At 42.1% G+C, this 24,535-nt stretch overlaps 1 protein-coding gene across 1 annotated transcript; it reads left to right on the top strand.

The window, feature by feature from the left end:
* Positions 590-15,709, top strand: SERPINB11 (serpin family B member 11). Its single transcript, XM_021099530.1, has 8 exons — positions 590-695; positions 6,848-7,026; positions 8,665-8,724; positions 10,131-10,259; positions 10,581-10,698; positions 11,535-11,677; positions 12,409-12,564; positions 14,846-15,709. Exons 2-8 carry the CDS (start codon positions 6,859-6,861, stop codon positions 15,248-15,250), a joined length of 1,179 nt encoding a protein of 392 aa, XP_020955189.1. The 5' UTR covers positions 590-695; positions 6,848-6,858; the 3' UTR covers positions 15,251-15,709.

Genomic DNA, 24,535 nt, shown 5'->3' with positions numbered 1-24,535 from the left:
ATTTTTTGTCTCCCAGCTTTCATCCCTACCCCTCATCTCTAGTCTTTAGTACACAGGGCTGAATCATACCTGGAAACTCACTGGAGGCGGGGTGGCTTGCTGCTCCCAGCAAGCTCTTAAACTGAAACCACAGAATAAATCCTGCTTGGGCTCAACCTTGTGTTCTTTTTATGGGACAGGAGTTACCAGCCAGCAGTTTGTTGAAGCTCCACATAAAAACGTAAGCTCCATGCAGGAGAGCTCAGGAGATCTTGGGATGAATGTGCCTTGAGCCAGGAAGCATCACCCCTGTTGAGTAGCAATGGGCCATGCCCATGACACAGGCCATGCCTCCAATGCTAGACAGGGCACTCCCAGCTTGAATGCATTCAAGTTATTCTTTTCAGAAAGACAGCTTATTTTCTTGAATAGAGTTTAGGCTTGTCAGCGCTTCCCCATTAGCAAAGCAGGAGGAGGTTGAGAGCTGGCTCCTTTTCCAGAAAGCACAGCCATCCTGAGAGTCCCTTCAGTGCTACTCGGGTGGCGTTTAGAAGGACTTCCTTCTCAGAGCTGTACTTTCTGCCAAGCAAGCGTAGAGCTGAATCACTAAGGACACAAATGGAAAGGGAGGGGCAAAAAAGTAAAGGCTTTATATTTCCTCTTCAGGGACACAGCTCCAATCTCTTCTGCCACTTCACCACTGCAAAGCAGCAAAGGTAAAGAGAAGTAACTCTGTACTCTATAATGTCTTGTCAGAGGGAAACAGATAAATGCAGTAAAATATGGCATTTGCACAGGGGGACAAGGATCCAAAATGAGGGGGAAGCTTCTTTACTTGAGGGTGGCTTTTGTTAAGGCACACGTTCACGTGTCTGAATGTCAGTGACAGTGTGTATTGTGAAATCCTAGAGGCAGACTGACCTGATTTCAAATCTCTGATTTGTTTAGTGAAACAGAACTCTTGATATATTCTACTTACTCTTTAATAACTCTTATTCAAAACAGAGCTAGTTACCTATGGCTGTGGCCTATGTGTGGTGACATACTTCTTAGTTCCTTAGAGGTTCTTAACTCCCTGGACTGGCCTTATTGATAACTTTATGTGTTGGGAAGAATATCTTTATTTCCCTGGTCTCAGCTTCTTCTTTTTCTTCTTCCTTTTCTCCTTTTTCTTCTTCTCTTCCTTATTCTTCTTCTTGAGGTTAAACATCATATATGTTTCCTTCTTCAGTGTCAGTTTCTTCTTATGACTTTAAAATGTGTCTCTTAAGGAAGAGGCATATTTCTGCAAAGGGGTATAAAGTCTCATGGCTTGTATTTGTGGGATGGGGTAACCATTCTGAAGTTGCTCTTACTTTTAGGACCATGAGCATGCTGTGAAATTTACAAAGTTTGAGGGATAGCACATGAGAGAGAAAGATGAGCCCTGTTTTAGGGAAGGGGAGGGAGGCACTAGTCAAGTTAAATCTTGCAAAACGGTTAAAAACTACCCAGTTTCTATGTCAGGCTGTAAGAACATAGTGTCTTAGCCACCCTTGAAGATGTATTCCCCCCCGAAAGACAGACCCAGCCCCTCTGTCTTCTTGCAATCTTTTAATGTCAATATTCCCTTCAAAGACATGTTCTCTCCTCCCCTTTGCTGAATAAAAATCCCCCTTCTCAAACTCTAAGGGGCTGCAACCTCGGGCATCCTTCTTTTTCTCTTTTATCCCATGACAGCTTCCAGATGACATATCTCTTTTGCTTGGGAAAGATCTTACCCTAAAAGCAGACAGAAAGATCCACAAAGGGAAATTTTCTGCAATTCTTTCTCTTTGAGGCTCACTTTGAAGTCCTTCTACACCTAAGGTCTCTCCCAACTTTCCCTCACTGCCTGGGCAGAGCCTCCCCTGGGGTCCCTGCACCTTTGGCCGGACCCTATGAACCTTGGGGCTTTGGTGTTGCATGGGTTCCTCTTTCCTGAAACTGACTGTGTAATGTTAATTAGATGAGATTTTGCAAAATATTTAGAATGTCACTCTTGCTAATGCGTATTTATTTATGGATGATTGTGCAAGACATTGATAATTTCCCAGGTAAATTTTCCTTTCTCTCAAGGAGTGCTAAACCTAGTGAGGAAGACCAGCATGTTCCAGGAACAAGAGTCTGTAAATCCATCCCCATGGACCCACGTACTCACACAGTCACCCAGGTGTAGAGGAAATTCCCAACTAAACTTACTGCATAAATCAGTTGAATGTAAGATTAATAATGACACCTTGTTATGGAGGAACTCTTCTAACAGCTAGAAAGGTGGAATTTTGGGAAAAAAATGGAGAAAGTAGAGTTCATAAGTGCTAGGTAATCGAGAGTTAAAACTCTGTCTTGCAAATAAACATGCCAACTCTCAAAGTTCATGAATTAATTCTAATTACGTGTTCCTAAAAATTTTTAGTAAAACCTGAGCCTAGAGGCTCAGGCTCTATTAAACTATGCTGGGTGGTCTGATAATAGGAATACAAACATCTACTCCTTAATGATTATTTTAGTATGAGTTTCGATTACAGGGATGTGTGATCATGCTTTTAACAACATAAATGTCATGGGGTCATTATTTTGAAAGCCCACGAGTGACACACTGGTTTTCAGTCTCTCTCTGACTGATTAGTGCTGAGCAATGCATTCCCCTCCCTGCCCCAGTTCTCAGGCTTTAGCCTTTGGATCTGTTTGGCTTTCAGAACATGAAACTTTTTTGAACTCCCTTTTAGTGAGAAGCCCGACACGAATGCCTAAATTAGTAACTAGCGGGGTCATATGTCCCAGAGAGCACACTTCCAGGGAGCTCAGCTCACATGTGTACTGGCTGAAAAGAAGGTAAGTTAATAACTAAAATAAACACACACAGGCAGAGATATAAACTGGTCATCTGTTGGAACATCCTAGAGAACAAGAGTTTAGACTAAAATTCTAAAAGAGGTCAAAACTATAGACCAGAAGATGAAAGGAAGAAGAAAAGGTCCAGTTTCCTGGGGGACTAAATAAGGGAAAAGATGTGTCTGTGCTAGAAAAAAATGCATGTGAGATCAGTGGGCAAACTGCTCCTGGTGGACAATGGCGTATAAAGAAAGCCCTAAAGAGAGTTGGGATGCTTCTAGCTGCAAGAAGCAGAAGACTCAACTAAAATAGCTTGAACCATAAGAAGTTATCCTCTTATAAGTCAGGAGGTCCCAAGGTAGGCAGATCCAGGGTAAGTTAATGCATCCATTCAATGGTGTGTCATCAAAGTCTCAGGATTTATCCATCATTCTCTCTTACACCCTGGCTTGGTTACAAAATAGCTGCTGCAATCATGGTCACATGAAGGCAAAACAACCCTGAAACAAAGAAGATGGCTGGCTTCTTCCTGAGAGTCCCTTTTTATCAGAAGGAATTTTCCTGAAGACCTGAAGCAACATCTCCTGCCTTACTGGCAAGGATTGCCACATCTTCTGATTTTCAAAGTTTTATTTATTTTCCCTCCAACCTTATTGAGAGATGTTGACAAATATAATTGCATATATTTAAGGTGTATAACGTGATGATTTGATATACATTGTGAAATGATGACCAAGATAAGATAATTAACCCATCCATCATTTCACAGATTTAACCCTGAGCATGTGTATGATGAAGATGCTTAAGATCTAATCTCAGCAACTTTCAATCATATAATAATAATGATAATAATAATAATAACCATCATCACCACATGGTACATTAGATCTTATACATCTTATAACCGAAAATTTTTACCAACTAGTTATTGACATTGGATACAGAATACCTCAGTTGGCATAAACCAATCAAGGCGTATTCCTGGGGAGTGTGCAGACTTCTCTAAAGTACACACACATGACTAGATGAAATCTGTACCTGGAAATCTGTCTTCTCTTAGCATGGAAAAGGGGATTGGAAGGGAAGGGCTGAATGGTAGGCAATATTTTATTTTATTATTATTTTTTTGGTTGACACCTGTAGCATATGGAAGTTCCCAGGCCAGGGGCTGAATCAGAGCTGTAGCCACAACAACACAGGATTCAAACCACCTCTGCGACCTACAACACCAGATCCTTAACCTACTGAGCCAGGGATCAAACCCACATCCTCAAGGATACTAGTTGGGTTCTTAACCCAATGAGCCACAATGGGAACTCCCTAATTTCATTGTTTAAGAAGCAGTGATATCACCTCCTCCAGGAAGGATATCTCCTCCTCCAGCAAGGGTATCACCTCCTCCAGGGAGTCTTCATATAACTCATGAGTTGGCTCTGTCGCTCCCCTGTGCTTCCCCAGTAGTCTGTGTACTGAATATTCTGTGTATCACAGTACTGATTACACTAAATTTGCTTCCCTCATTTCTTCCTTCTACACTATGGCCACAGCTAAGTGCTGGAATAAAGCATTAAAAAAACCAAACTCTTTGTTTTAATGGAGGCTATACTCCAGAGGAAGGGGGATCAGACAATAAATGCATGTATGGTATATATAAGCATATAATTTATCTAAATAAATGCAAATATTATTTGTTTATATGTATATAAGCACATTTATATATAATATATGAATGTATACATATTCAGTATATATGGCAAATAAATACATAGTTATATATTTATAAAAATAATTGTATATATGTGTGTATATATATATATATCAACTAGGGTAATGGGATGGAGAATAACTGGAGGTGTGGGCTGATGTTTTAGATAAATGGTCAGTGAAAGCCTTATTGACGAGATGCTATGTGAGCAGAGAAGTGACTGAGCTGCTGGGGTGAGCCATTTGTGTCCTGTGGGAAGAGCATCCCAGAAGAGGGATAGAAAGTGCAACAGCCCTGAGCTGGAGTCTGCTTGGCATGTTGAAGGCATGCAAAAAGGTGATGTGGCTAGAACAGAGTGAGCTGGGAGATTAGCAGATGAGGTCTGAGGCCAGACCATGAAGGCTTCTTGGTCATGGACGGATGTTTGGCTTCTGCTCAGAGAGAAAGGGAAGCCATTGGAGTTTTGAGCAGAGGCCATGAAGAGTCCTTAGGCAATTAGTACATAAAGAAACTGATATTTTTTTTATGAATCAATGAATGAATGATTTATTTTTGTCCTTTTTTTAGGGCTGTACCCATGGTATATGGAGGTTCCCAGGCTAGGGATCAAATTGGAGCTGCAGCTGCAGGCTTACACTACAACGACAGCAATGCAGGATCCGAGCCATGTCTGTGACCTACATACACCACAGTTCACAGCAACTGATCCTTAATGAACTGAGGGAGGCCAGGGATTGAACCTGTGTCCTCATGGATACTAGTCAGATTTGTTTCCACTGAGCCATGATGGGAACTCCAAGAACTGATCTTTTAAAAACATCTCTCTTTAGTCTCTAGGAAATGTAATGAAAAAGGTCTGTAGTGGGAAAATAAGTTAGGAGGCTATTTCAATAATCCAGGAGAGACATGATGATAGCTTTGACCAGGGTGCTATTTGGAGAGAGTAAGAAATGGGCAGAGAGTGAATATTTCTGAAGATAGGGAAAAGGGGATTTTTGATAGGCTGAATAGAAGATGAATGAAATAGTGTTTAAGGATGACTCCAAGGTTTTTGGCTCAAGCAAATGAAAGACTGGAACAGCCACTAGGGGAGATGAAGAAGGCTGTTGGGGGAGCAGGCTGGAGAGAGGGTTAGGAAGTCCAGAGTGTAGGAAGATGTGTATTAGACCCTCAAGCAGATATGTTGACTAGGCAGTGGATACATGAATCTGGAATTCAGGGGTAATATAAATTCGGGAGCTAACAGCATATCAGCAACACTTAAAGCTTGAGGTTGCTTTAAGAGATCACCTGTAGGAGCAAAAATAGAGAGGGCCAAGATTGAAATCCTGATGCGTTAGGTTGTACAGAGGTTGGGGATGTGAGGAAGATCCTGCCAAATAGACTGAGAAGGGATGGCCAAATAAGCTAGGGGTGAAACAAGAGAGGATGATGGCCCAAAATTAAAGGAAGAAAGTGTCCGCTGGCAATGGAGGGTCCTGAAAAGTGAAACATCCAGGAGGGCAAGAATGATGCTCCATCATTGCGTATCAACAGCTCCCTGTGCTTAGCAGTATTTGGTCAGTGTTTGTGGGACTGAGTAAATAAACCCTTCCTGTCTATGCCATGGCCCTCAGAGAATACACATTCCCAGTGTCATCTTTTTTCTCGAATTTCCCTCCTTTATTCCTCCCTTTTCACTATCATCTTGCTGGGCTGAGGGCTTTGGCCCCCTTCTGACAGCATGACCTATTCGCTAATAGCCCCTTACTTTTGTAGAGGATACAGGAAAGGAGGTTTCACCAAGGAGGTAAAAATGTGCGGAGGACTTTACCCAAGTTTGCTTTATTACCTCTTACCTTGCTTGTGCAAGAATGACCTGATGGAGGCTGTTAAGGTGGACAGCCTAGTGGGAAAGTATCTTTTGGCTGAGCTTGTGTAGCTCAAGGATTTTTCTGTACAAATTCCAGGATGAGGAATGTCTTCATGCATGGAAATCAAAAGCAAAAAGATCTAATTCCTTCTGCTCTTTTGCTCTGGAATAATTACAGATCACTTGTAATTGTATACAAATAACGGTGAGATAGCTTTGCACTACTGGTTTAAAGGGACAGTGAATCTTCTACTCATTAGAATCTAAGGCTACTGCAAATGCTGCCACTTCCCCTTTTGGCATTTATTACCTTCTCAGAAATTGGGATAACAGGCTGTCATTTTTCATGAAGCTGTGTACTCAGATTCTTAAATTCATGAAATGTAATAACTGAACACTAGATATTATCTGTACATGCAAGTGATAGTCTGAGGGTTTTTTTCCTCTTCTGTTCTCAGGTTTGCACGAAATGGATTCCCTCAGCAACGCAAATGTTGAATTTTGCCTTGATGTGTTCAAAGAGCTGAGCAGTAACCACGGGGGAGATAACGTCTTCTTTTCTCCACTGAGTCTGCTTTACGCTCTAAGTATGATCCTCCTTGGAGCCAGAGGAAACAGTGCAGAGCAGATGGAAAAGGTATGGAGGCTGATTTCCCTGTAGCCTGGAGGTCTTCCATGATCCCCAGTTTCAGCCAAACCACTTACATCTTTACACCAAGAAAGATCTGCCATCTTGTGAAAGAAGAAACACATTTGGGCAAATCATATTTCGTATGAAATCATGGCTTAAATAATGCAACATGTTATAATGCAAATTACACAACTCATGCTGTGCATAGGTCCATCCTTACAGTTACTGGTTTCACACACAAATGTCTGCAGTTTACTTTTAGAGTTCATCCTTCCAGGGATTTAAACATAACAGAGAATACACCTATGGTATAATTCTCACCTTCTACAATTTTAACTTACAATAAAACTTTTTTTTTTTTGTCTTTTTCTAGGGCCACACCTGTGGCATGTGGAGGTTCCCAGGCCAGGGATGCAATTGGAGCTACAGCTGCCAGGCTACACCACAGCCACAGCAATGCTAGATCCAAGCTTGTAACCTACACCACAGCTCATGGCGATGCTGGATCCTTAACCCACTGAGCGAGGCCAGGGATTGAATCTGCATCCTCTCGGTTGCTAGTGGTAGTTGGGTTCATTAATTGCTGAGCCATGATGGGAATTCCAACTTAAAATAAAACTTAAGGAGCATTTCCCATTGTGGCTCAGTAAGTAAGAACCTGAAGTAGTCTCTGAGAGGATGTGGGTTCGATCCCTGGTCTCATTCAATGTGTTAAGGATTTGGAGTTGCCACAGGCTGTGGCATAGATTGAAGACGTGGCTTGGATCTGGTATTGCTGTGGCTGTGGTGTAGGCTGGGAGCTGTAGCTCTGATTCAACCCTTAGCCTGGGAAATTCCATATGCGGCAGGTGCTGCCATAAATAAGAAAAAAAAAAAAAACACAAAAAAACTTAGTGACACTTTACAAAAAAACTTAGTGACACTTTAAAAGCTATCAAGATTTTAAAAGTATCCATGAATACATTTGAAGTCCATAGCAATCTGGTGGGGCCAAGGTAGGGATTGTTACCTCCATTTTACAGATGGGGAAATTGAGACTAAGCGTACACAAAAGGGTGATTTTTCAGGTTGCCTAGGCTGATACGCAGTAGTTTCCCCATTATATACATATTTTTAATCGCTGTGGAAAGTCTAGAAGAATGTTACATGACAACTTCGAGAATAATACATCTTATTATTGTTTGTCCTTTATTTCTTTATTCCATATTTTGATGCACTTTCATGATCTTCTTGCATTTAAAATAGGTATTGTATTGGGAAACCACGTCATGTTTTATGGGATCCCAGGCAGGCAGTTGTCATAGTGATGGCCTGAGAACAGTGGGAGAGGGACAGAAAAGCCTCGTGGATCAAGAGCCCAGGGCCTGGGGCCTGACAGACCCTAGTCTGGGGGCAAGTCACTTAATCTCATTTACTCAATTTCCCTAACAGAAAATGAGGATAATGGCATCTAGTTATAAAGTTGTTGAGAGGATTAAGTAATATGTGTAAAGGCTTTGTTCAGGAATTTGACTATAACATCATTAAACATTAGCCATTACTTTTGTTCTTTATCTGAAATGGAAAAACAGATCCTTGTAACTGCTAACCTCAAAAGGCTGGATGTGGCTTTTGATGCCAATCCATCCCATTTTCTTTTCCTAGGTGCTTCACTTTAATCACATTGCAGAGTCATTAGGACCAGAGTTCAAGGACTCAGCTAAGGTATGATCATATCACTGCCAAGCTGTCAGATGCCAAGAAATAATCCAGTCCAGAGGTTGAGTGGTGGAACCCCTTCTGCACCCGTAAAAGAGCTAGCGATACCTCCCTTGATTTATTCTATTAACCTTCCTGAGGATGGCCATGCCCAGTAGAGTACCATAGAATGATGCTAATGACAATAATAAAGTTGCCCCAGATTTTACCATATGATCCCTTGTCCCCTTACTCAAACTTCTCTGTTCTTTTACGGACTGTGCCCCATGTTGAGTCTGCTGGCCTCCTCTATGCAGTGTCAGGTTTTTCTGTCCTGCGAGGGGCTGAGAAAAGATAATGATGTAGCAGGACAACAGGACCTGATGTCACCCAACCCACATGCTCTGGGACTATGGTCCCTGTTCTTTCCAAGAAATGGATTCCTTTGACATCAAAATTAAGTAGAACTGAAATTCTCGTTGTGGCTCAGCAGGTTAAGCACCTGACTAGTATCCGTGAAGATATGGGTTCGATTCCCAGCCTCACTCAGTGGGTTAAGGATCCAATGTCGTTGAACGCTGTGGCATAGGTCTCAGATGTGGCTTGGGGCTTTCATTGCTGTGGCTGTGGTGTAGGCCGGCAGCTGTGGTTCTGTTTTGACTCCTAGGCTGGGAACTTCCATATGCCACAGGTGTGGCCCTAAAAAGACAACAACAACAAAAAAAAATTAAATAGAACTGCCACATGAAAATAATTCTGTGTTTCATGGAGAAAATACATAAATGTATACAGAGTCACAGAATGCTTGCTTCACAGAACACAACTTATTCTTAGATGAAAGCCCAGAGTTCAGGAATATTCCCTTTAGGGAATATAGGCATAACCCCTATAATGTCCATAAATTGAGATGCACCGAAGCTGCATGTTTAACTGATTTCCTCTTGTGAAGGACAGATGGGTGAGTAAGATAAGTTCAGTGAGCCTCTGATTAAATGGTCCCACAGAAAATGGAGACATTGAAAGGAGAGTGATAGAAAAGAGAAATGATTGTTTCAGTACGAAGGCAGCAATAAAACTTGATCATTGCCCTGAAAATCCTCCCTAGGATCTCTTTATTTATAAAAACTTCTACTTTTGGATTAAGCCCCTGGGGCTAAATACATGCATGTTTTGTAGTAGTTTTTAATTCTGCACAGTCTGTAACCAAAGTCCCAGAGTGCCAAGATTATCTTGAGAGAGGCAATCTCAAGAAGGAAAATGCTTGAAACTGGCCAACTCCTTGTTTGTTAGCAGTCACTGCCCTTTTATTCAGAGGCAAACACTTTACTGTATAATTGTTTTCACATTATTTATACTCTCCAATGGCAAGAAATCAAGCAATTTAATACTCTATTCTTTCTTTCTTTTTTTTTTTTTTTAAACTGGTGCTTCAGTGCAGTCAAATTGGAAGGATTCATTCACAGTTTGGAGTCCTGTTCTCTCAAATCAACCAGCCAGACTCTAACTATACCCTCAGCATTGCCAACAGACTCTACGGGACAAAGGCAATGGCATTTCACAAGGTAAGTCCCTTCTGGACGGTGGTCAACAGCTTTCTTGGCATCCTCTGAATCTCACAGGCTAGAATAAGATGAAGAATAAGTGTCACATGACATTCATCTTTAAAAGATTAAATTTGAGCTGATTTTGGTATCCATGGGGGTTCTGGAACCAGTCCCCCGTGGATACCAAGGGACAGGTGTGTACAGATTCCACTTCCTTTCAGATGTACATACATGAGCTGCTTTGTTTACCTGATGTGAACTTAGAATATGCCAAGGGGCAGGGTTTGGCCTTTCTTACACTATTTTTGTGTTGTTGTGCAATTGCCCTTTCTTTTACAGCAATACTTAAACTGTTCTGAGAAACTGTATCAAGCCAGCCTGCAAACTGTTGATTTTGAATGGTCTGCGGAAGAAACGAGGAAAACTATTAACGCTTGGGTTGAAAGTAAAACTAATGGTATGGATAAGTCACACATGTTTCTCCAAATTTTATTTGAGCTCTGTTGATAAACTTGCTGAGTTAACACTAAAGGAGGAAGCTGGGTGAGGTCTATTTAGGTTAGTGCTCTAGCCTTGATTTAATGCCTGGCACATACCAGTCTCTTAAAAATTTTTAGCAGAAATGAATGCATTGATTAGTGTTGCCTGTCATGGGCGTGCATTAGGAATCCACATGCTATGTATTTATATAGATTGTTGATTGTTACTGTTATTTTGTTATCCATTTGTGCATTTATTTATCCACTCATTCATTCAAATACACACACACACACACACACACACGTAGAGAGAGAGGGAAGGAGATCATTTAATGTTAGACATTGATATTGCATGCTAGGTGTTGTGCTGTGTTTGGCTCAAAAGTTCAATAAAAATTAAAACTCTCATCGAGCTTAGAGTCTGATATTCAAGATATCCTTGTTTCATATTGTATGACAGGTCATAATTCCAAAAAATTTATAAATTGGAGACTCCCTGTGGCACAGTGGGTTAAGAATCCAACTGCAGTGGCTCGGGATGCTGTGGAGGCATGGGTTTGATCCCAGACCTGGCACAGTGGGTTAAGGGATCCAGTGATGCCATAGCTGTGGTGTAGGTCAGTTATACATATACACACACCCATTCTTTTTTAGATTCTTATCTGTATGAATGATCATAGAATATTCAGCAGAATTCTCTGTGCTACAGAGCTAGTCCCCATTGACCACTCCAAATTTCTTGTGACTCTTCAACTTTCTATTACCAACAAGTTCAAATCCAAATATGTTACTTATTCTTGTTTTTTATTACAAGGAAAAGTCACTAACCTCTTTGGAAAGGGCACAATTGACTCTTCTTGTGTCATGGTCCTGGTGAATGCCATTTATTTCAAAGGACAATGGCAAAATAAATTTCAGGAAAAAGAGACGGTTAAAACCCCCTTTCAGCTAAGTAAGGTAAGTATTTTATTTTCAGATGACAATAAATTTTGGAGAATGCCATAAACATTTAGGGACAATTTAGAAAGTTTGAGTGAAAATACTGGTCTAGGTTTTCATTGTGCTTGTATGAATTTTATTTTCATTGTTCCTTATGAAGTGACAGTAGCCTTTTTTACAGGGCACTTAACTGGGGCCATTGGACTCTGAGGGGCTCTGGAAGAAAAAAAGGCTATTATTTTCTTACTGTTTTCGTACTGTTCTCCTGTGTATGCACGCTTCCCAAATATGCTTTATCTAGCAACTGTTTTCTCTAGCAGCACAACAAAGTAATCTGTATTATTTTTCTCCCAGAAAGTCTCTAACTGGATGAAAAAAGGAGATGCTCCTATAATCTCATTTTTCCACATAAATCATTTTATCTGGAAAATTTGGCTTTGTTTTTAGAAAATATGTTGTCATCTTTACTACTATATATGTTATATTAACTAGTCAGGCACTAATAAAAACTTATTTTCAAACAAAAAAATCATATAACCTTTGCAATGAAAAGTTTTAAAGGGTGTATTTTGTAGCTTCTTTAGAATGTTACCATAGACATTCGTGTTATGCCAGAAAATCCATGTACATATATGGAATGTTACCATAGACATTCGTGTTATGCCAGAAAATCTATGTACATATATGTGCACACATGCACACACATATGTAACTGTACCATCTAGCTGCAATCTTGTTTTCTTAAACAGGGTAAAAGTGTAATTGTAGAAATGATGTGTCAAACTGGAAAGTTTAAATTGGCCACCATCAAGGAGCCACAGATGCAAGTTCTTGAGCTGCCCTATGTTAACCACGAACTAAGCATGATTATTCTGCTTCCAGTGGGCACGAATGATCTAGACCAGGTAAGGTTACAAGAACGCTAATGTGTGGTGAAAGCACAGATGCACGTGAACATGTGCACACACACATACACACGCACACACACACACACACACCACGAACATGTACCACATGATGGTGGCGCTGTCAGTCACTAATTCCATCACGCTCTAGGTTTAGCAGTATTGCCCAGGAGCTGTGAGAGGAAGTGGGGAGCACCCCATTCTTGCCTTCAGGATAATATATTTGGAGAAAACAATCTATTCTTACATTTAAAAAAAGGACACATGGAGGTAAAAGTGCCTGTTGTACCAATATACACACATATTGGTCTTTGAGTCTTTTGGAAATGGCTTTCTACAGTGATGCAATTATAACCCTGGTTGGTCTCTCAGTCCACAGAGAGAAGCTGTCTTCAGCTCCAGAGCAGTATTTCTTTTCTTTCTTTCTTTTTGTTTTCTTTTTAGGGCCGTACCTGCAGCATACAGAGGTTCCCAGCCGTATAGAGCTATAGCAGCCAGCCTACGCCACAGCCACAGCAACACCAGATCACCACACAGCTTACAGCTTACAGCAATGCCAGATCCTTAACCCACTGAGCAAGGTCAGGAATCAAACCTGCAACCTCATGGTTCCTAGTCAAATTCATTTCTGCTGCGCCACGATGGGAACTCCCCAGAGCGGTATTTATGAGCCAAATGTAACATACTTTTGCAGACGAACCACCATTTTTATTGTCCTGGTTTTGTGGGGGAATGAGCATCTCAGCCATGAAATGAAGGCATAGTGGTAGAAGAAGTTTGGGTCTAACCCCTCCCTGTGGCTGCAGCCAAAGCTGCCTAGCACAGAGCAGATGAGCCACTGATGGGGGTGACCCCACCTCCTCTGCAGCCTTGCTGGCACATCCAATGCTCTGCTACAATAACTGTTTCTTGGGACACCAGTAGAGCCCTGGGACCTTGCCGAGGCTGACATACACATGGATAGGATGGCCACAGTCGGGGAGTGTCTTTGTGAGGGGAAAGCAAAGTGGCACAGGTGGGTGAGGGGTAGGGAAGGCTTCTTGAAATACCTGGGCTGGGATGTCTGCATCCGGACCTTCTAGGAAGAGAAGCACAGCCCGGACCATGAGGACCAGTGTGGAGGTGTGGTGAGTGAAGGGGTGCTTGGGTCTCTGGAGACCTGTGGGCTGCATATTTGAATCTATATAGCGTTTTTGGAAATAGTTTAGAAGTGGTCTTTGGTAACTTATGATTCATGCATTTATTCATGATGGACCCTGCAGAAAGTCCTATGGAAGTAGAGAGGGTGCAAATTTGAAAGAGGAGATCAGGAAGCTTTTCTAGAAGAGTAATGTCAATGCAAGCCTCACTGGATGAGTAGAAGATGAAGTGGAACAAGGGTCATTCCCTGTTGTTCTAACCAGAGCAGAGAGCATGTGCAAATGCCTTAGAAATATGGGGCAGCGAGATGGCTTTGACATAAAGTGGTGGTAAGTGGGATTAGGTCAGAAAAGGACAAAAGGAAAAAGATGCTTAGGAAGTAAAACCACCTTTACTCAATGTCTGATTTTATACAGTGAGGACGGGGAGAAAGTGACAAAAAAGTTTCCAACTCCTGTAGTAGATTGATGGGGTTTGACACACTGGGTTGGAGCTATGGGGAGGGCTGGCCAGACAGTTTCAATGCCCAAAGGGACAGGTTTGAAGGGCTTCAGAAACTTAGGAAACTGGATGTAGGATGAGAGGTCAGAGTTGTGAGGCTGCTTGAGGAAATCTGAGCACAGAGGCTGAAGCTGAATCACTGGGCGGAGGCACAAAGGTCATCTAGGGTTCAGCTAATGACACAATGAAGGCGAGGACACAAGGGGCTTGGAGCAGTGGGACAGGGAGTCCTGGCATCACAGAAGCCGAATGGGAAAGCAGTTCATAGAGGAGAGGCGACTAAATGTTTCAGGTATGACAGCCAGGAAGAGACAGTTGAATTCATCTAGGAAGTGGGGACACAGTGACTTAAGAGACAAGAGAGGGAGTTTAAGAGATGCCCACATGCAGAGACAATTAAGGCCGAAGAGTGTAGGGTACACATTTGAGAAGTTTAATCGTGAAATACCAAGGAGAGGTAAACAATCGAAGAAAAAAGATGTGGCTGAATGTGAGAGTCTTTTTAAAATATTGTATATTAAATTATATATATAATTTGAGCACCATTTAAAGGTAGAAGAGAAACTGACGTTGAATCCTTCACACTGAGAATTATAAAACAAAGAGCATTTAATACAGAGGGTGGGTGTCTGTTTCTTAGGTAGAAAGGCAGCTGAACTCCAAGACATTTCAGGAGTGGACCAGCCCGTCGAACATGGTGGAAAGGGACGTGGAAGTGCATCTCCCTCGATTCAAACTGGAAATCAAGTATGAGCTAAATTCCCTGTTAAAATCCTTGGGGATGACAGACATCTTCAACTGGGTCAAAGCTGATCTTTCTGGAATGTCATCGGCCAAGGGCCTCTATGTATCAAAGGTCATACACAAGTCCTATGTGGATGTCAATGAGGAAGGCACGGAGGCAGCTGCAGCCACGGGGGACATCCTGGTGGTAAAAAGACTTCCCATCCGAGCTCAGTTTGTGGCAAACCACCCCTTCCTGTTCTTCATAAGGCACATTCACACCAACACCCTTCTTTTCTGTGGCAAGCTCACCTCACCCTGAGCAAATGGGGTTGAGCAAGACTTGGGGTCACAGAGGAGGTCAAACCTGTGACTAAAAGCAGTTCATAACTCTCCCACCTGTGTACCTCAGTTTGCTCCTCTGCAAAATGGGTCTTGGATCCCTCCCACCTTACTCCATGACTTGGTGAACCCTAAGCATGTGGTAACCAAGGAAGAAGGCATATCTACAAAAAGCCTCTCTGACTCTATTATCTTTGGGGCCTTATTTAGGTGCTGTCTGGGGGACATGATCAAGTCAAGGGGAAAAATCTGAAACAATTCGATTGTCTTGACTTGTTTATATCAGTGAGCTCTTGAATAAGTGACCACTTTACCTTCTGAAAACCAATTTAAGGGTTTCAACTTTGAATGGATTTTAAAAGCTGTTATTTTCCTTGAATGTGTAAATATAACTCTGTGAATTCTATATAGACTATAATAAATACATGAAATGCCTTCAGTTTATTGAGGATTTTTAATACTCTGCAGTAACTAAATGCTTATGAAAGGAGACTATGAGTAAGGAGAAGCCTAATGAAAAGAGCGTTTAGTAGAATCTTTGGCCAAACATTTTCAGGCTCTAAACTGAATCACAGTTTTTTCTTTCCCTCCCTCTTTTCTTCCCTCCCTCCTTCCATCTCCCTCTCTTTCTCAATAATGCAGTGAGTAAAATTCAAAATAGCAAAACCAGAAATTGATCAGAAAATTTTTATTTTTTAATTTTTTTATTTTGTTTTTCTATGGAAGCTCCTGGGCTAGGGGTCGAATTAGAGCCCCACTTGTGACTTACTCCACAGCTTACAGCAATGCCAGATCCTTAACCCACTGAGCAAGGCCAGGGATTAAACCTGCATCCTCATGGATACTAGTCTGGTTCTTAACCCATTGAGCCAAAAGGGAACTCCAGGAAATTTTTATTAAAAAACAAACAAAAATTTTTAAAGAAAGCCTCCTTACTTCTACTCAAGATAACATGAAATGATAATCAGATAATAGTGCCATAATATATTTACTGCCTTTTCCGTGCCCTTTTGGTGAACGCTTTCTTCCTGAATTCTCTCTGAGATCTGAACACAGAAGGGTTCCTCAAATCTCCTTTCTCCTTCCCCAGCTTAGAAGAGACAATCCTCCCCCACTAGTGGCAGCGGATGTTGGCTTTTCCTTCCCTCCCGGGACACTGAAGGATGGGGCTTATTTTACTCTTTAATAATAAAATATAAAGTGGAAGGCAAGCAATGATTTCAGGGGAATATAAGGCTGAAGATTATCCCCTTAAAAGAACATATGAAATTGCCTCCCGGTCTGGCAGCACGTGCTCTTCTAATGCTTGTTTACCAAGTGCATTTGTCATGTGGCATGAAGCCAAGAAGCCACCTTGGCTTACTTCACAGGGTAATCCAACAGGTTTTATTGTGGGATGAGAGACATGGAGCAGCAGTGATGCATGTAAAATAATAAGACTTGTTTCTTGGTATCTTCCTTTGACTTTAAACCTCCTGGAAAGATAATGAATGGGGTCTGTCTGCTGAATGCAGGGTCCTTCTACATGGCACCTGGCATGTGCTGTGCAAAAGTCAGAGGCATCCCAGAGACCAGACACCTTTCAAGTGACTGTGGTCAAGCTCAGGACACACACATGCCTTGGCCTCCATCCATCGAAGAGACTCAGAGTAAGTGTCCAGTCACAGCCTCCATTCCACCACCTCAATTCTCTTGAAGGATGGGAACTGAGCTGATGTAAGGCCTTCAATTTTTTTTTTTTTTGAGGCGGGGGTGGGGGGCGCACACCCATGGAACATGGAAATTCCCAGGCTAGGGATTGAATCAGAGCTACAGCTGCTAGCCTACTCCACCGCCACAGCAACATCAGATCTGAGCCATGTCTGCAACCTACACCATAGCTCATGGTAACACTGGATCCTTAACCCACTGAGTGAGGCCAGGAATCAAACCCTACTCATGGATAATAGTCAGGTTCATTACTGCTGAGCCACAGTGGAAACTCTAGAGGGTCCTTCAAAAGCACCCATGTGGATGCTGGGCAAAGATACTGGGCTTGAAGAGATGGTGACTAAACCAGCCTTTGAGAGCACAGGTGTTGGGAGACATGTTTCTATAATATTTTCTTAGCCTCTTAGCTTCTATTTTCTATGCTGAAAACTCCATCTTCTCCTGCTTTACTTTGTCCCTTATTGCTGCTTGAAGAACAGTGGCAGTGCTGGTAAATGACTTAAGCTTAAGAACAAAGACTTAAAGGTATAAGTTATTCATGTGGTCAGCTGAATGAGGACAAAATGTGTTGGTCTAGGCATGCTGGACATGTGCAGATTGGCATGCCCTTTGCACAGCATGGTATGTCCTGTTAAAATAAGAGGAAGAGGAACCTCATGGCCCCAAGTGGTTTATGAATGGTCGTTAGCAGAATATGCATTAGCAAAGAGAACCAAGGTGCAAACCTAGGCATGCTGGGTTGCCACAGATAGGCATGCTCTTTGTGGATGCACAGTGATGATTCTCTAGATGCTATGCATAGATAGCTGATGCCAAGCTTCCTCAAATGCTAATGATTGTTAAGTGCCTAAAGGTCAGAGTAAAAGCTTAACCATCTACCAGCTATGTGACTTTTAAAATAATAAAAGAAATTTTAAAATAATAATAATAAAAAAACTATATCCTACACCTATAGCCCCCTCCTCACTTGACATAATCCCAAAGAGCACAATGAAAGTAGTGTGGTTTCTTGAGGCGGAGCTCTTTGTCCCTGAGACCTTGAATCCCCCGGTTCCCACCTTTAATTAAGATAAATATCTCTGTGTCTTGTTTTATGTTAACTTTTTCCTTAAGTTTCACAGCACCCATTCTTCAGCCCTCACCTGCTGAGCTGGTCTTGGCAATAGGTGGGCAGGGAGCTGGGGTCCTGCTCCTGAGCCTTCATAACCTGGAGCCAGGAGATTTTAGGGCACCCAGTGCTGGGGAGGGACAATGTAGCTATTTATACTCTTTTAAAGAGCTAACGTCATATATTAATTATATCTCAGTTAAAAAAAAAAAAGGCAAAAGATCTGAAGAGACATTTCTCCAAAGAAGACACACAATGTGGCCATCAAGTACATGCAAAGATGCTCACCATATCTAATCATCAGGGAAATGCAAATCAAAACCATAATGTAATATCACCTCACACCTGTTGGCATGGCTATCGTCAAGAAGACAAGAGATAACAAATGCTGGTAAAGCTTTAAAGGAAAGGGAATCCTTTTACACTACTGGTAGGGATGTAAATAAATAGGTTCAGCCATTATTGACAAGAGTACAGAAGTTCCTCAAAAAGATTAAAAACAGAATTACCATAGGATCCGGCAATCCCACTTGTGGAAACATAGCCAAAGGAAATGAAATCAGTATCTTGAAGAGATATCTACACTCCTATGTTCACAGCAGCATTATTCACAATAGCCAAGGCAGGAAAACAACCTAAGTGTCCACCACTTTGAGCTGTGGAACTATTCTGTATGATATTACGCTGGAGGATACTTGCCCTTACACATTTGTCCAAACGCAAAGAGTGAGCCTGCTTGTAAACTATGGAATTTGTTAATAATTATTTAAGTAATTGCCGGTTTAATTAATTAATAAGTAATAATAACTGTAATAATATAGACTCATCAATTGTCATACAAATGTCAGCTCTTAATAGCCTGGGAAATCAGGGGAGGGATGAAAAGGGCATATGGGAAAACTGGACTCTGCTCAATTTTTCTGTAAACCTAAAAAAAACTGCATCCCCAAACTGCTGACTATTAATTAAAAACTGAAGGTTATTAGTTGAGAAAAAGAGGAAGTAGGGGAGAAAGTGGTAAGGAAAATAGCCTTTTTGGATTTTAAACACACACACACACACACACACACACACACACACACAAGACAAACGACAAAAAAAGGAGTTCCCGTCATGGCACGGTGGAAATGAATCCGACTAGGAACCATGAGATTGTGGGTTTGATCCCTGGCCTTGCGCAGTGGGTTAAGGATCCAGCATTGCCATGAGCTGTGGTATAGGTTGCAGATGCAGCTCAGAGCTGGTGTTGCTGTGGCTGTGGTGTAGGCAGGTGGCTACAGCGCCAATTGGACCCCTAGCCTGGGAACCTCCATATGCCTCGAGTGCGGCCCTTAACAAAAAAAGAGAGACAGAGGACAAAAACACAAAAAATTCTCCCCTTTTTTTCTCAGATCTTCTCTGATAATACTTTGTTTTCATTTCTGTTGTTTTTATTCCTTCTGATACTTAAAAGTTCTCTCAAGTTTATCAATGGTCTCTTTTTTAAGTTTTCTTAGGTTTTTATTTTTTTATTATAGTTTTGTCATTTTTTGCTGTACAGCAAAGTGACCCAGTATATAGACACATACACACACACATTCTTTTTCTCACATTATCCTCCATTATGTTCCATCACAAGTGACTGGATATAGTTCCCTGTACCATTCAGCAGGATCTCATTGCTTATCCACCGTAAATGCAACAGTTTGCATCTTCTAATGCCCAACTCCCAGTCCATCCCACTCTCTCCCCCTCTCCCTAGGCAATCACAAGTCTATTCTCAAGTCCACAAGTTTGTTTCTTTTCTGCAGAAAGTTTCATTTCTGCCATTTATTAGATTCCAAATATAAGTGATATCATATGGTATTTGTCTTTCTTTCTTTTCTTTTTTTTTTTTGTCTTTTTTTGACATTTCTTGGGCCGCTCCTGTGGCATATGGAGGTTCCCAGGCTAGGGGTCGAATCGGAGCTGTAGCCACCAGCCTACGCCAGAGCCACAGCAACGTGGGATCCGAGCCGCGTCTGCAACCTACACCACAGCTCACAGCAATGCCGGATCCTTAACCCACTGAGCAAGGGCAGGGACCGAACCTGCAACCTCTTGGTTCCTAGTCGGATTCGTTAACCACTGCGCTACGATGGGAACTCCGGTATTTGTCTTTCTCTGTCTGACTGACCTCACTTAGCATGAGAGTCTCTAGTTCCATCCATGTTGCTGCAAATGGCATTATTTTGTTTTTTTTTTTTATGGCTGAGTAGTATTCCATTGTGTATATGTACCACATCTTTTTAATCCATTCATCTGTTGTTGGACAGTTAGGTTGTTTCCATGTCTTGGCTATTGTGAGTAGTGCTGAAATGAACATACGGGTGCATATACCATTTTCAGTGACAGTTTTTTGTCTGGACATATGCCCAGGAGTGGGATTGCTGGGTCATATGGTAGTTCTATATTAAGTGTTCTGAGGTACCTCCACACTACTTTCCATAGTGGTTGTACCAATTTACAATCCCACCAACAGTGTAGGAGGACACATTTCCTCCACACCCTCTCCAGCATTTGTTATTTGCTGACTTGTTAATGATGGCCACTCTGACCAGTGTGGATACAGACAGCCAACAGGCACATGAAATAATGCTCAACATCACTAATTATTAGAGAAATGTAAATCAATGGTCTTTTCATCCCTCTTGTTGCAAGAGCACTGAGCCTCCAGAGCAGTGTATGAGACATGCCGACATCATGGTGACTCAGATAAAATTGCTGCTTTCCTTAACAGGGTTCACATCCACACCTTAGCACACAGGAAAGCAGGTACTCCCCATGAGAAGTAAAGAGCATTAAACCAGCTTCTGAGTCAGAGTGTCTCTGCAAGGTGTAGACGGTCAACTTTCACAGGGTATCTCTGCTCAGGGTGGCTCCTCCAGGTTAAACTGCTGCAAATTTAAAAGACAAAGTGAAAAAACAAAAACCAAAAAACCCACCATTTGTAGTAGCAGTACAGTGAGAGATTTTTGTATATACTGATGTCTAGTTTTTTCCTCTTCCAGATCTGTCACATTTTTTTTTTTTTTTTTGGTCTTTTTGCCTTTTCTAGGGCTGCGCCAGAGGCATATGGAAGTTCCCAGGCTAGGGGTCCAATTGGAGCGTTAGCCACCGGCCTACACCAGAGCCACAGCAATGCAGGATCCGAGCCATGTCTACAACCTATACCACAGCTCATGGCAACGCCAGACCCTTAACCTACTGAGCAAGCCCAGGGATCGAACCTGCAACCTCTTGGTTCCTAGTCGGATTCGTTAACCACTGAGCCACGATGGGAACTCCATGTTTTTTCTTAGAACATTTCAGGAACAGCATGGAATGACAGAAATAAAGACTTACTGGAGACCAGTCTTGGGGAAACCACTTGGGCCCTCAAGCAATTGAGGAATCTAGCTCCTCCCCCATGTGCTGTTCCTGGAGGTGTCTGGATGAATGGGTGACTTTGACCCTAGTGTGACTGGCTTATTTCTCCTGTCCTGCAATGATCTATAGTTGCCCACTTCACTTGCAGATGTGTTCTGGTTCCAATGATAAGTTATATGGTTTCCCTACCTTAATTCTATTGGATGTTCCTGAGGTCATCCTATCAATTGGTGATTAGTTCCCCAAGGCAGCCAAAAAAGGGCTTCTTCAAGGAGGCCCCAGTTCTCCCGACAATACTAACTCCCCTCCCATTACTTTATCAGCCTCTGAACTTTGCGTCTTCTTCTTCTTCTTCTTTTTTTTTTTTTTTTTTTTTTGGCCATGCTTGCAGCATGTGGAATTCCCCAGAACAGGGATCAAACCCCAGCCACAGCAGTGACAAAGCCATATTCTCAGGCTGCTGAGCCACCAGAAAACTCCTGACCTTTGCTCTACTGTCTCTGCAGTCGTTTGATTCTCTTTGTGAGATGCCGTCCATCTTCTTTCTTGGGAATTTTCTATAAGAAGCTTCTCCTTTCATATTTTTTCCATTGGGGCCACTTGTCTTTTCTCTGTGTCAATAGTGAAAGCAGAGCTCAATGAGACACCTAAGCCAGCCTCAACCAGATCCAAAAAGGCACAGCGAATGCTAGCTGACACCAAATTTGCTGCCCACAGTGAATGACTTTACAAAATACTCGTCATTTCATTACCTGTTGATAACATGATTCATTTCTTGAAGAACTATTTCTTGGGCATCTACTAGGTTCCAAGTACCATGTTAAGCCATAGATATAGTAAATAACAAAGAGACTCAGTCTTTGTCCTCATAAGCCTATACTTTAGCAGAGAACACAGACTTCAGCATAGTAACAACCATTGGGTGATGGGTGTTGTGAGAAGACAGTTCTGGGCAAGGACAAGCTATGAGGGTGGAGATGGGCGGGTCCTCTTAGTGGTGAGTCCTCGAGCCCACTTCAGGGAGTGAGGGCTCTCTTCTGAGGATACTGCCTTGATCTGATTTGCATTCTAGAAAGCTCACATGGGCTTCCAAGTAGCCATCTTTATGATTGGAAAGATACATCATGAGTCACATGAAATAAACCACAAAGGTGCGTTTTCCGTGTAAATAATCACCTTGGCAGGACTGGAATAATTTAGAGGTGGGGATAAAATGCCTGTTCATGGTTAATTTTGGCTGTATGTAGACAGCATCTCTGATAATTTAGGTGCGACAGCAAAAGGCACCATGAGGATGCTAATTGGGTGATGGAATTGTCCAGTAATGTGGACCTGAGTCGGAGTCATCAACAGCAGCAATGATATGACAGCACCAAGAATCCCCAGTCAGGTCCACAAATATCTTTGACCATCAATGTTGAAAAGACCCTTTATTAAGAAGTAATAAGGCCGCTGACTGACATTTACAGCAGTGGCATTGGGCAGGGTTTCCAGGTTCTATATACAATCCAAAGATTTATTTTTTTAAGTAGTGCTTTCTGTTAATTAAATCTTCATATGTCCTTGTCCAGCCTGTTTCCCAGATTACATGGGACTAACAGTCTCTTTCTGGATTTGATATCCCTGGCTAAAGTGGGTCTTTTAGGCTCTCCTGTACTTTCTTAGCTCCCCCAAATCCTTTCTGGGATTCCCCATTCTCTCCTTCCTCATGGTTGGCTCAGTGTGGAATCAACCAGCCTCTCTCTGGGGTCACAGAGAAGCCTGTGACTTCGGCATGAAGGTGCGCCCTCTGTTGGTGCCATGTAGGGTCAAGTCTCCCCGAGTTCCTAGAGTTGCTGCTCCTGAGGGATGCGCCCAAGGATTTGGCATGGGAATCACTTCAGTGCTTGCAGTGGAAGCTGGGAAGGCAAAACTCTCGCCTCCTGTCAGCTGTATACGAGCAGGGCTGACTTGGTCTACCGGTCTTGTTCAGAGATGATGCAGAGGCAAGATTTGAACTGTCCCATGAAGCCTTTTTTCCCTGGGACTCAGGATTGAGTGTGGGAAGAAGCTGACCCGAGCACACAGATAGGCTGCTTGAGCAGTTTGCCCTTTGTTTCCAAGCCTGAGCCACAGACAGAACTGATCACCAGTTCTTTCCAGGATGCTCCTTTGCTCCTCATACAAATAGGCTCCAGTGGACTCCCTTACTGCTTCTTCATGCATGCCTACAGCACCTGAATTCCTGCATGATCACAGGGGTGTGCCTGAGACCCCAGCCATGGTCCTAAGTTTCATCTATGGATGTCAGCCCCAACCTCTTATTTAAACTGCAACCTTATTATGTACTCACAATCCTTTTTTTCACTCTTTCTGCATTCCCTGTTAGCACTTATCACTATCATTATATATTTTAATTATTTATTGTGTTCACTGACAATATCTCCCCCATAGTATGTAAGCTTCATGATGACAGGCTTTATTTCCCTAAAATTTTTTCTGTTATCCCGGCACCAACAATGCCTGGAACAGAATAGATGCTCAAGAAATATCAGTTGAATGAATGAATGAATAAATTAATGAATTTGTTCCATAAATACTTTGATGCTTTGAGTGCCTATTAGGTTCTAGAGTTGAAAAGTGAAGAGCATTGTTCTGAGTGAGATGTGTTGAATGGGGCAAATGCAATGAACTTGACCCATGGCAGAGCTCAGCTGATAATTCTAATAGGATTGTTCTATCATTAAGTTAAGACAGTCCAGACTGCAGTGTGGAAAAATGTTGTATTTCTACATACACAGTGTCTTCTGAAAAAGGAGATGAAAGAGCCTGTACACTCTCACATATGTCAGATGGTTTAAGATACACCTTGTGTTGAGCTGGGTTCCCAGAACATCTAAGTTACTGCTTAGAAGAGTGAAGTGAATGGCCACTGAAGTCAGCCGACCCACTACAATGATGTGTACAGGTGGAAGGGAATTCCAGGCTGTCTACTTGAGTGCAAGGTGTTGGTTGTATGGAGTTGAGCTGTTTAGCAGTTGCTGGTCTGGGAGAATTAAGAGGCTTCTGGTACCTCCAAGA

Source organism: Sus scrofa, chromosome 1 (genome assembly GCF_000003025.6).
Source record: "Sus scrofa isolate TJ Tabasco breed Duroc chromosome 1, Sscrofa11.1, whole genome shotgun sequence".
NCBI lineage: Eukaryota > Metazoa > Chordata > Mammalia > Artiodactyla > Suidae > Sus > Sus scrofa.
Note: the sequence above shows the minus strand (reverse complement) of the source record. Positions and strands in the feature narration are given on the sequence as shown.

Excerpts from the sequence above, each read along its gene's own strand:
- SERPINB11 (XM_021099530.1), top strand. The coding sequence starts at position 6,859 with ATGGATTCCCTCAGCAACGCAAATGTTGAATTTTGCCTTGATGTGTTC. Across the intron at positions 8,725-10,130 it reads AGTTCAAGGACTCAGCTAAG|TGCAGTCAAATTGGAAGGAT; the intron begins GTATGATCATAT and ends CTGGTGCTTCAG. Across the intron at positions 11,678-12,408 it reads CCCCCTTTCAGCTAAGTAAG|GGTAAAAGTGTAATTGTAGA; the intron begins GTAAGTATTTTA and ends TTTCTTAAACAG.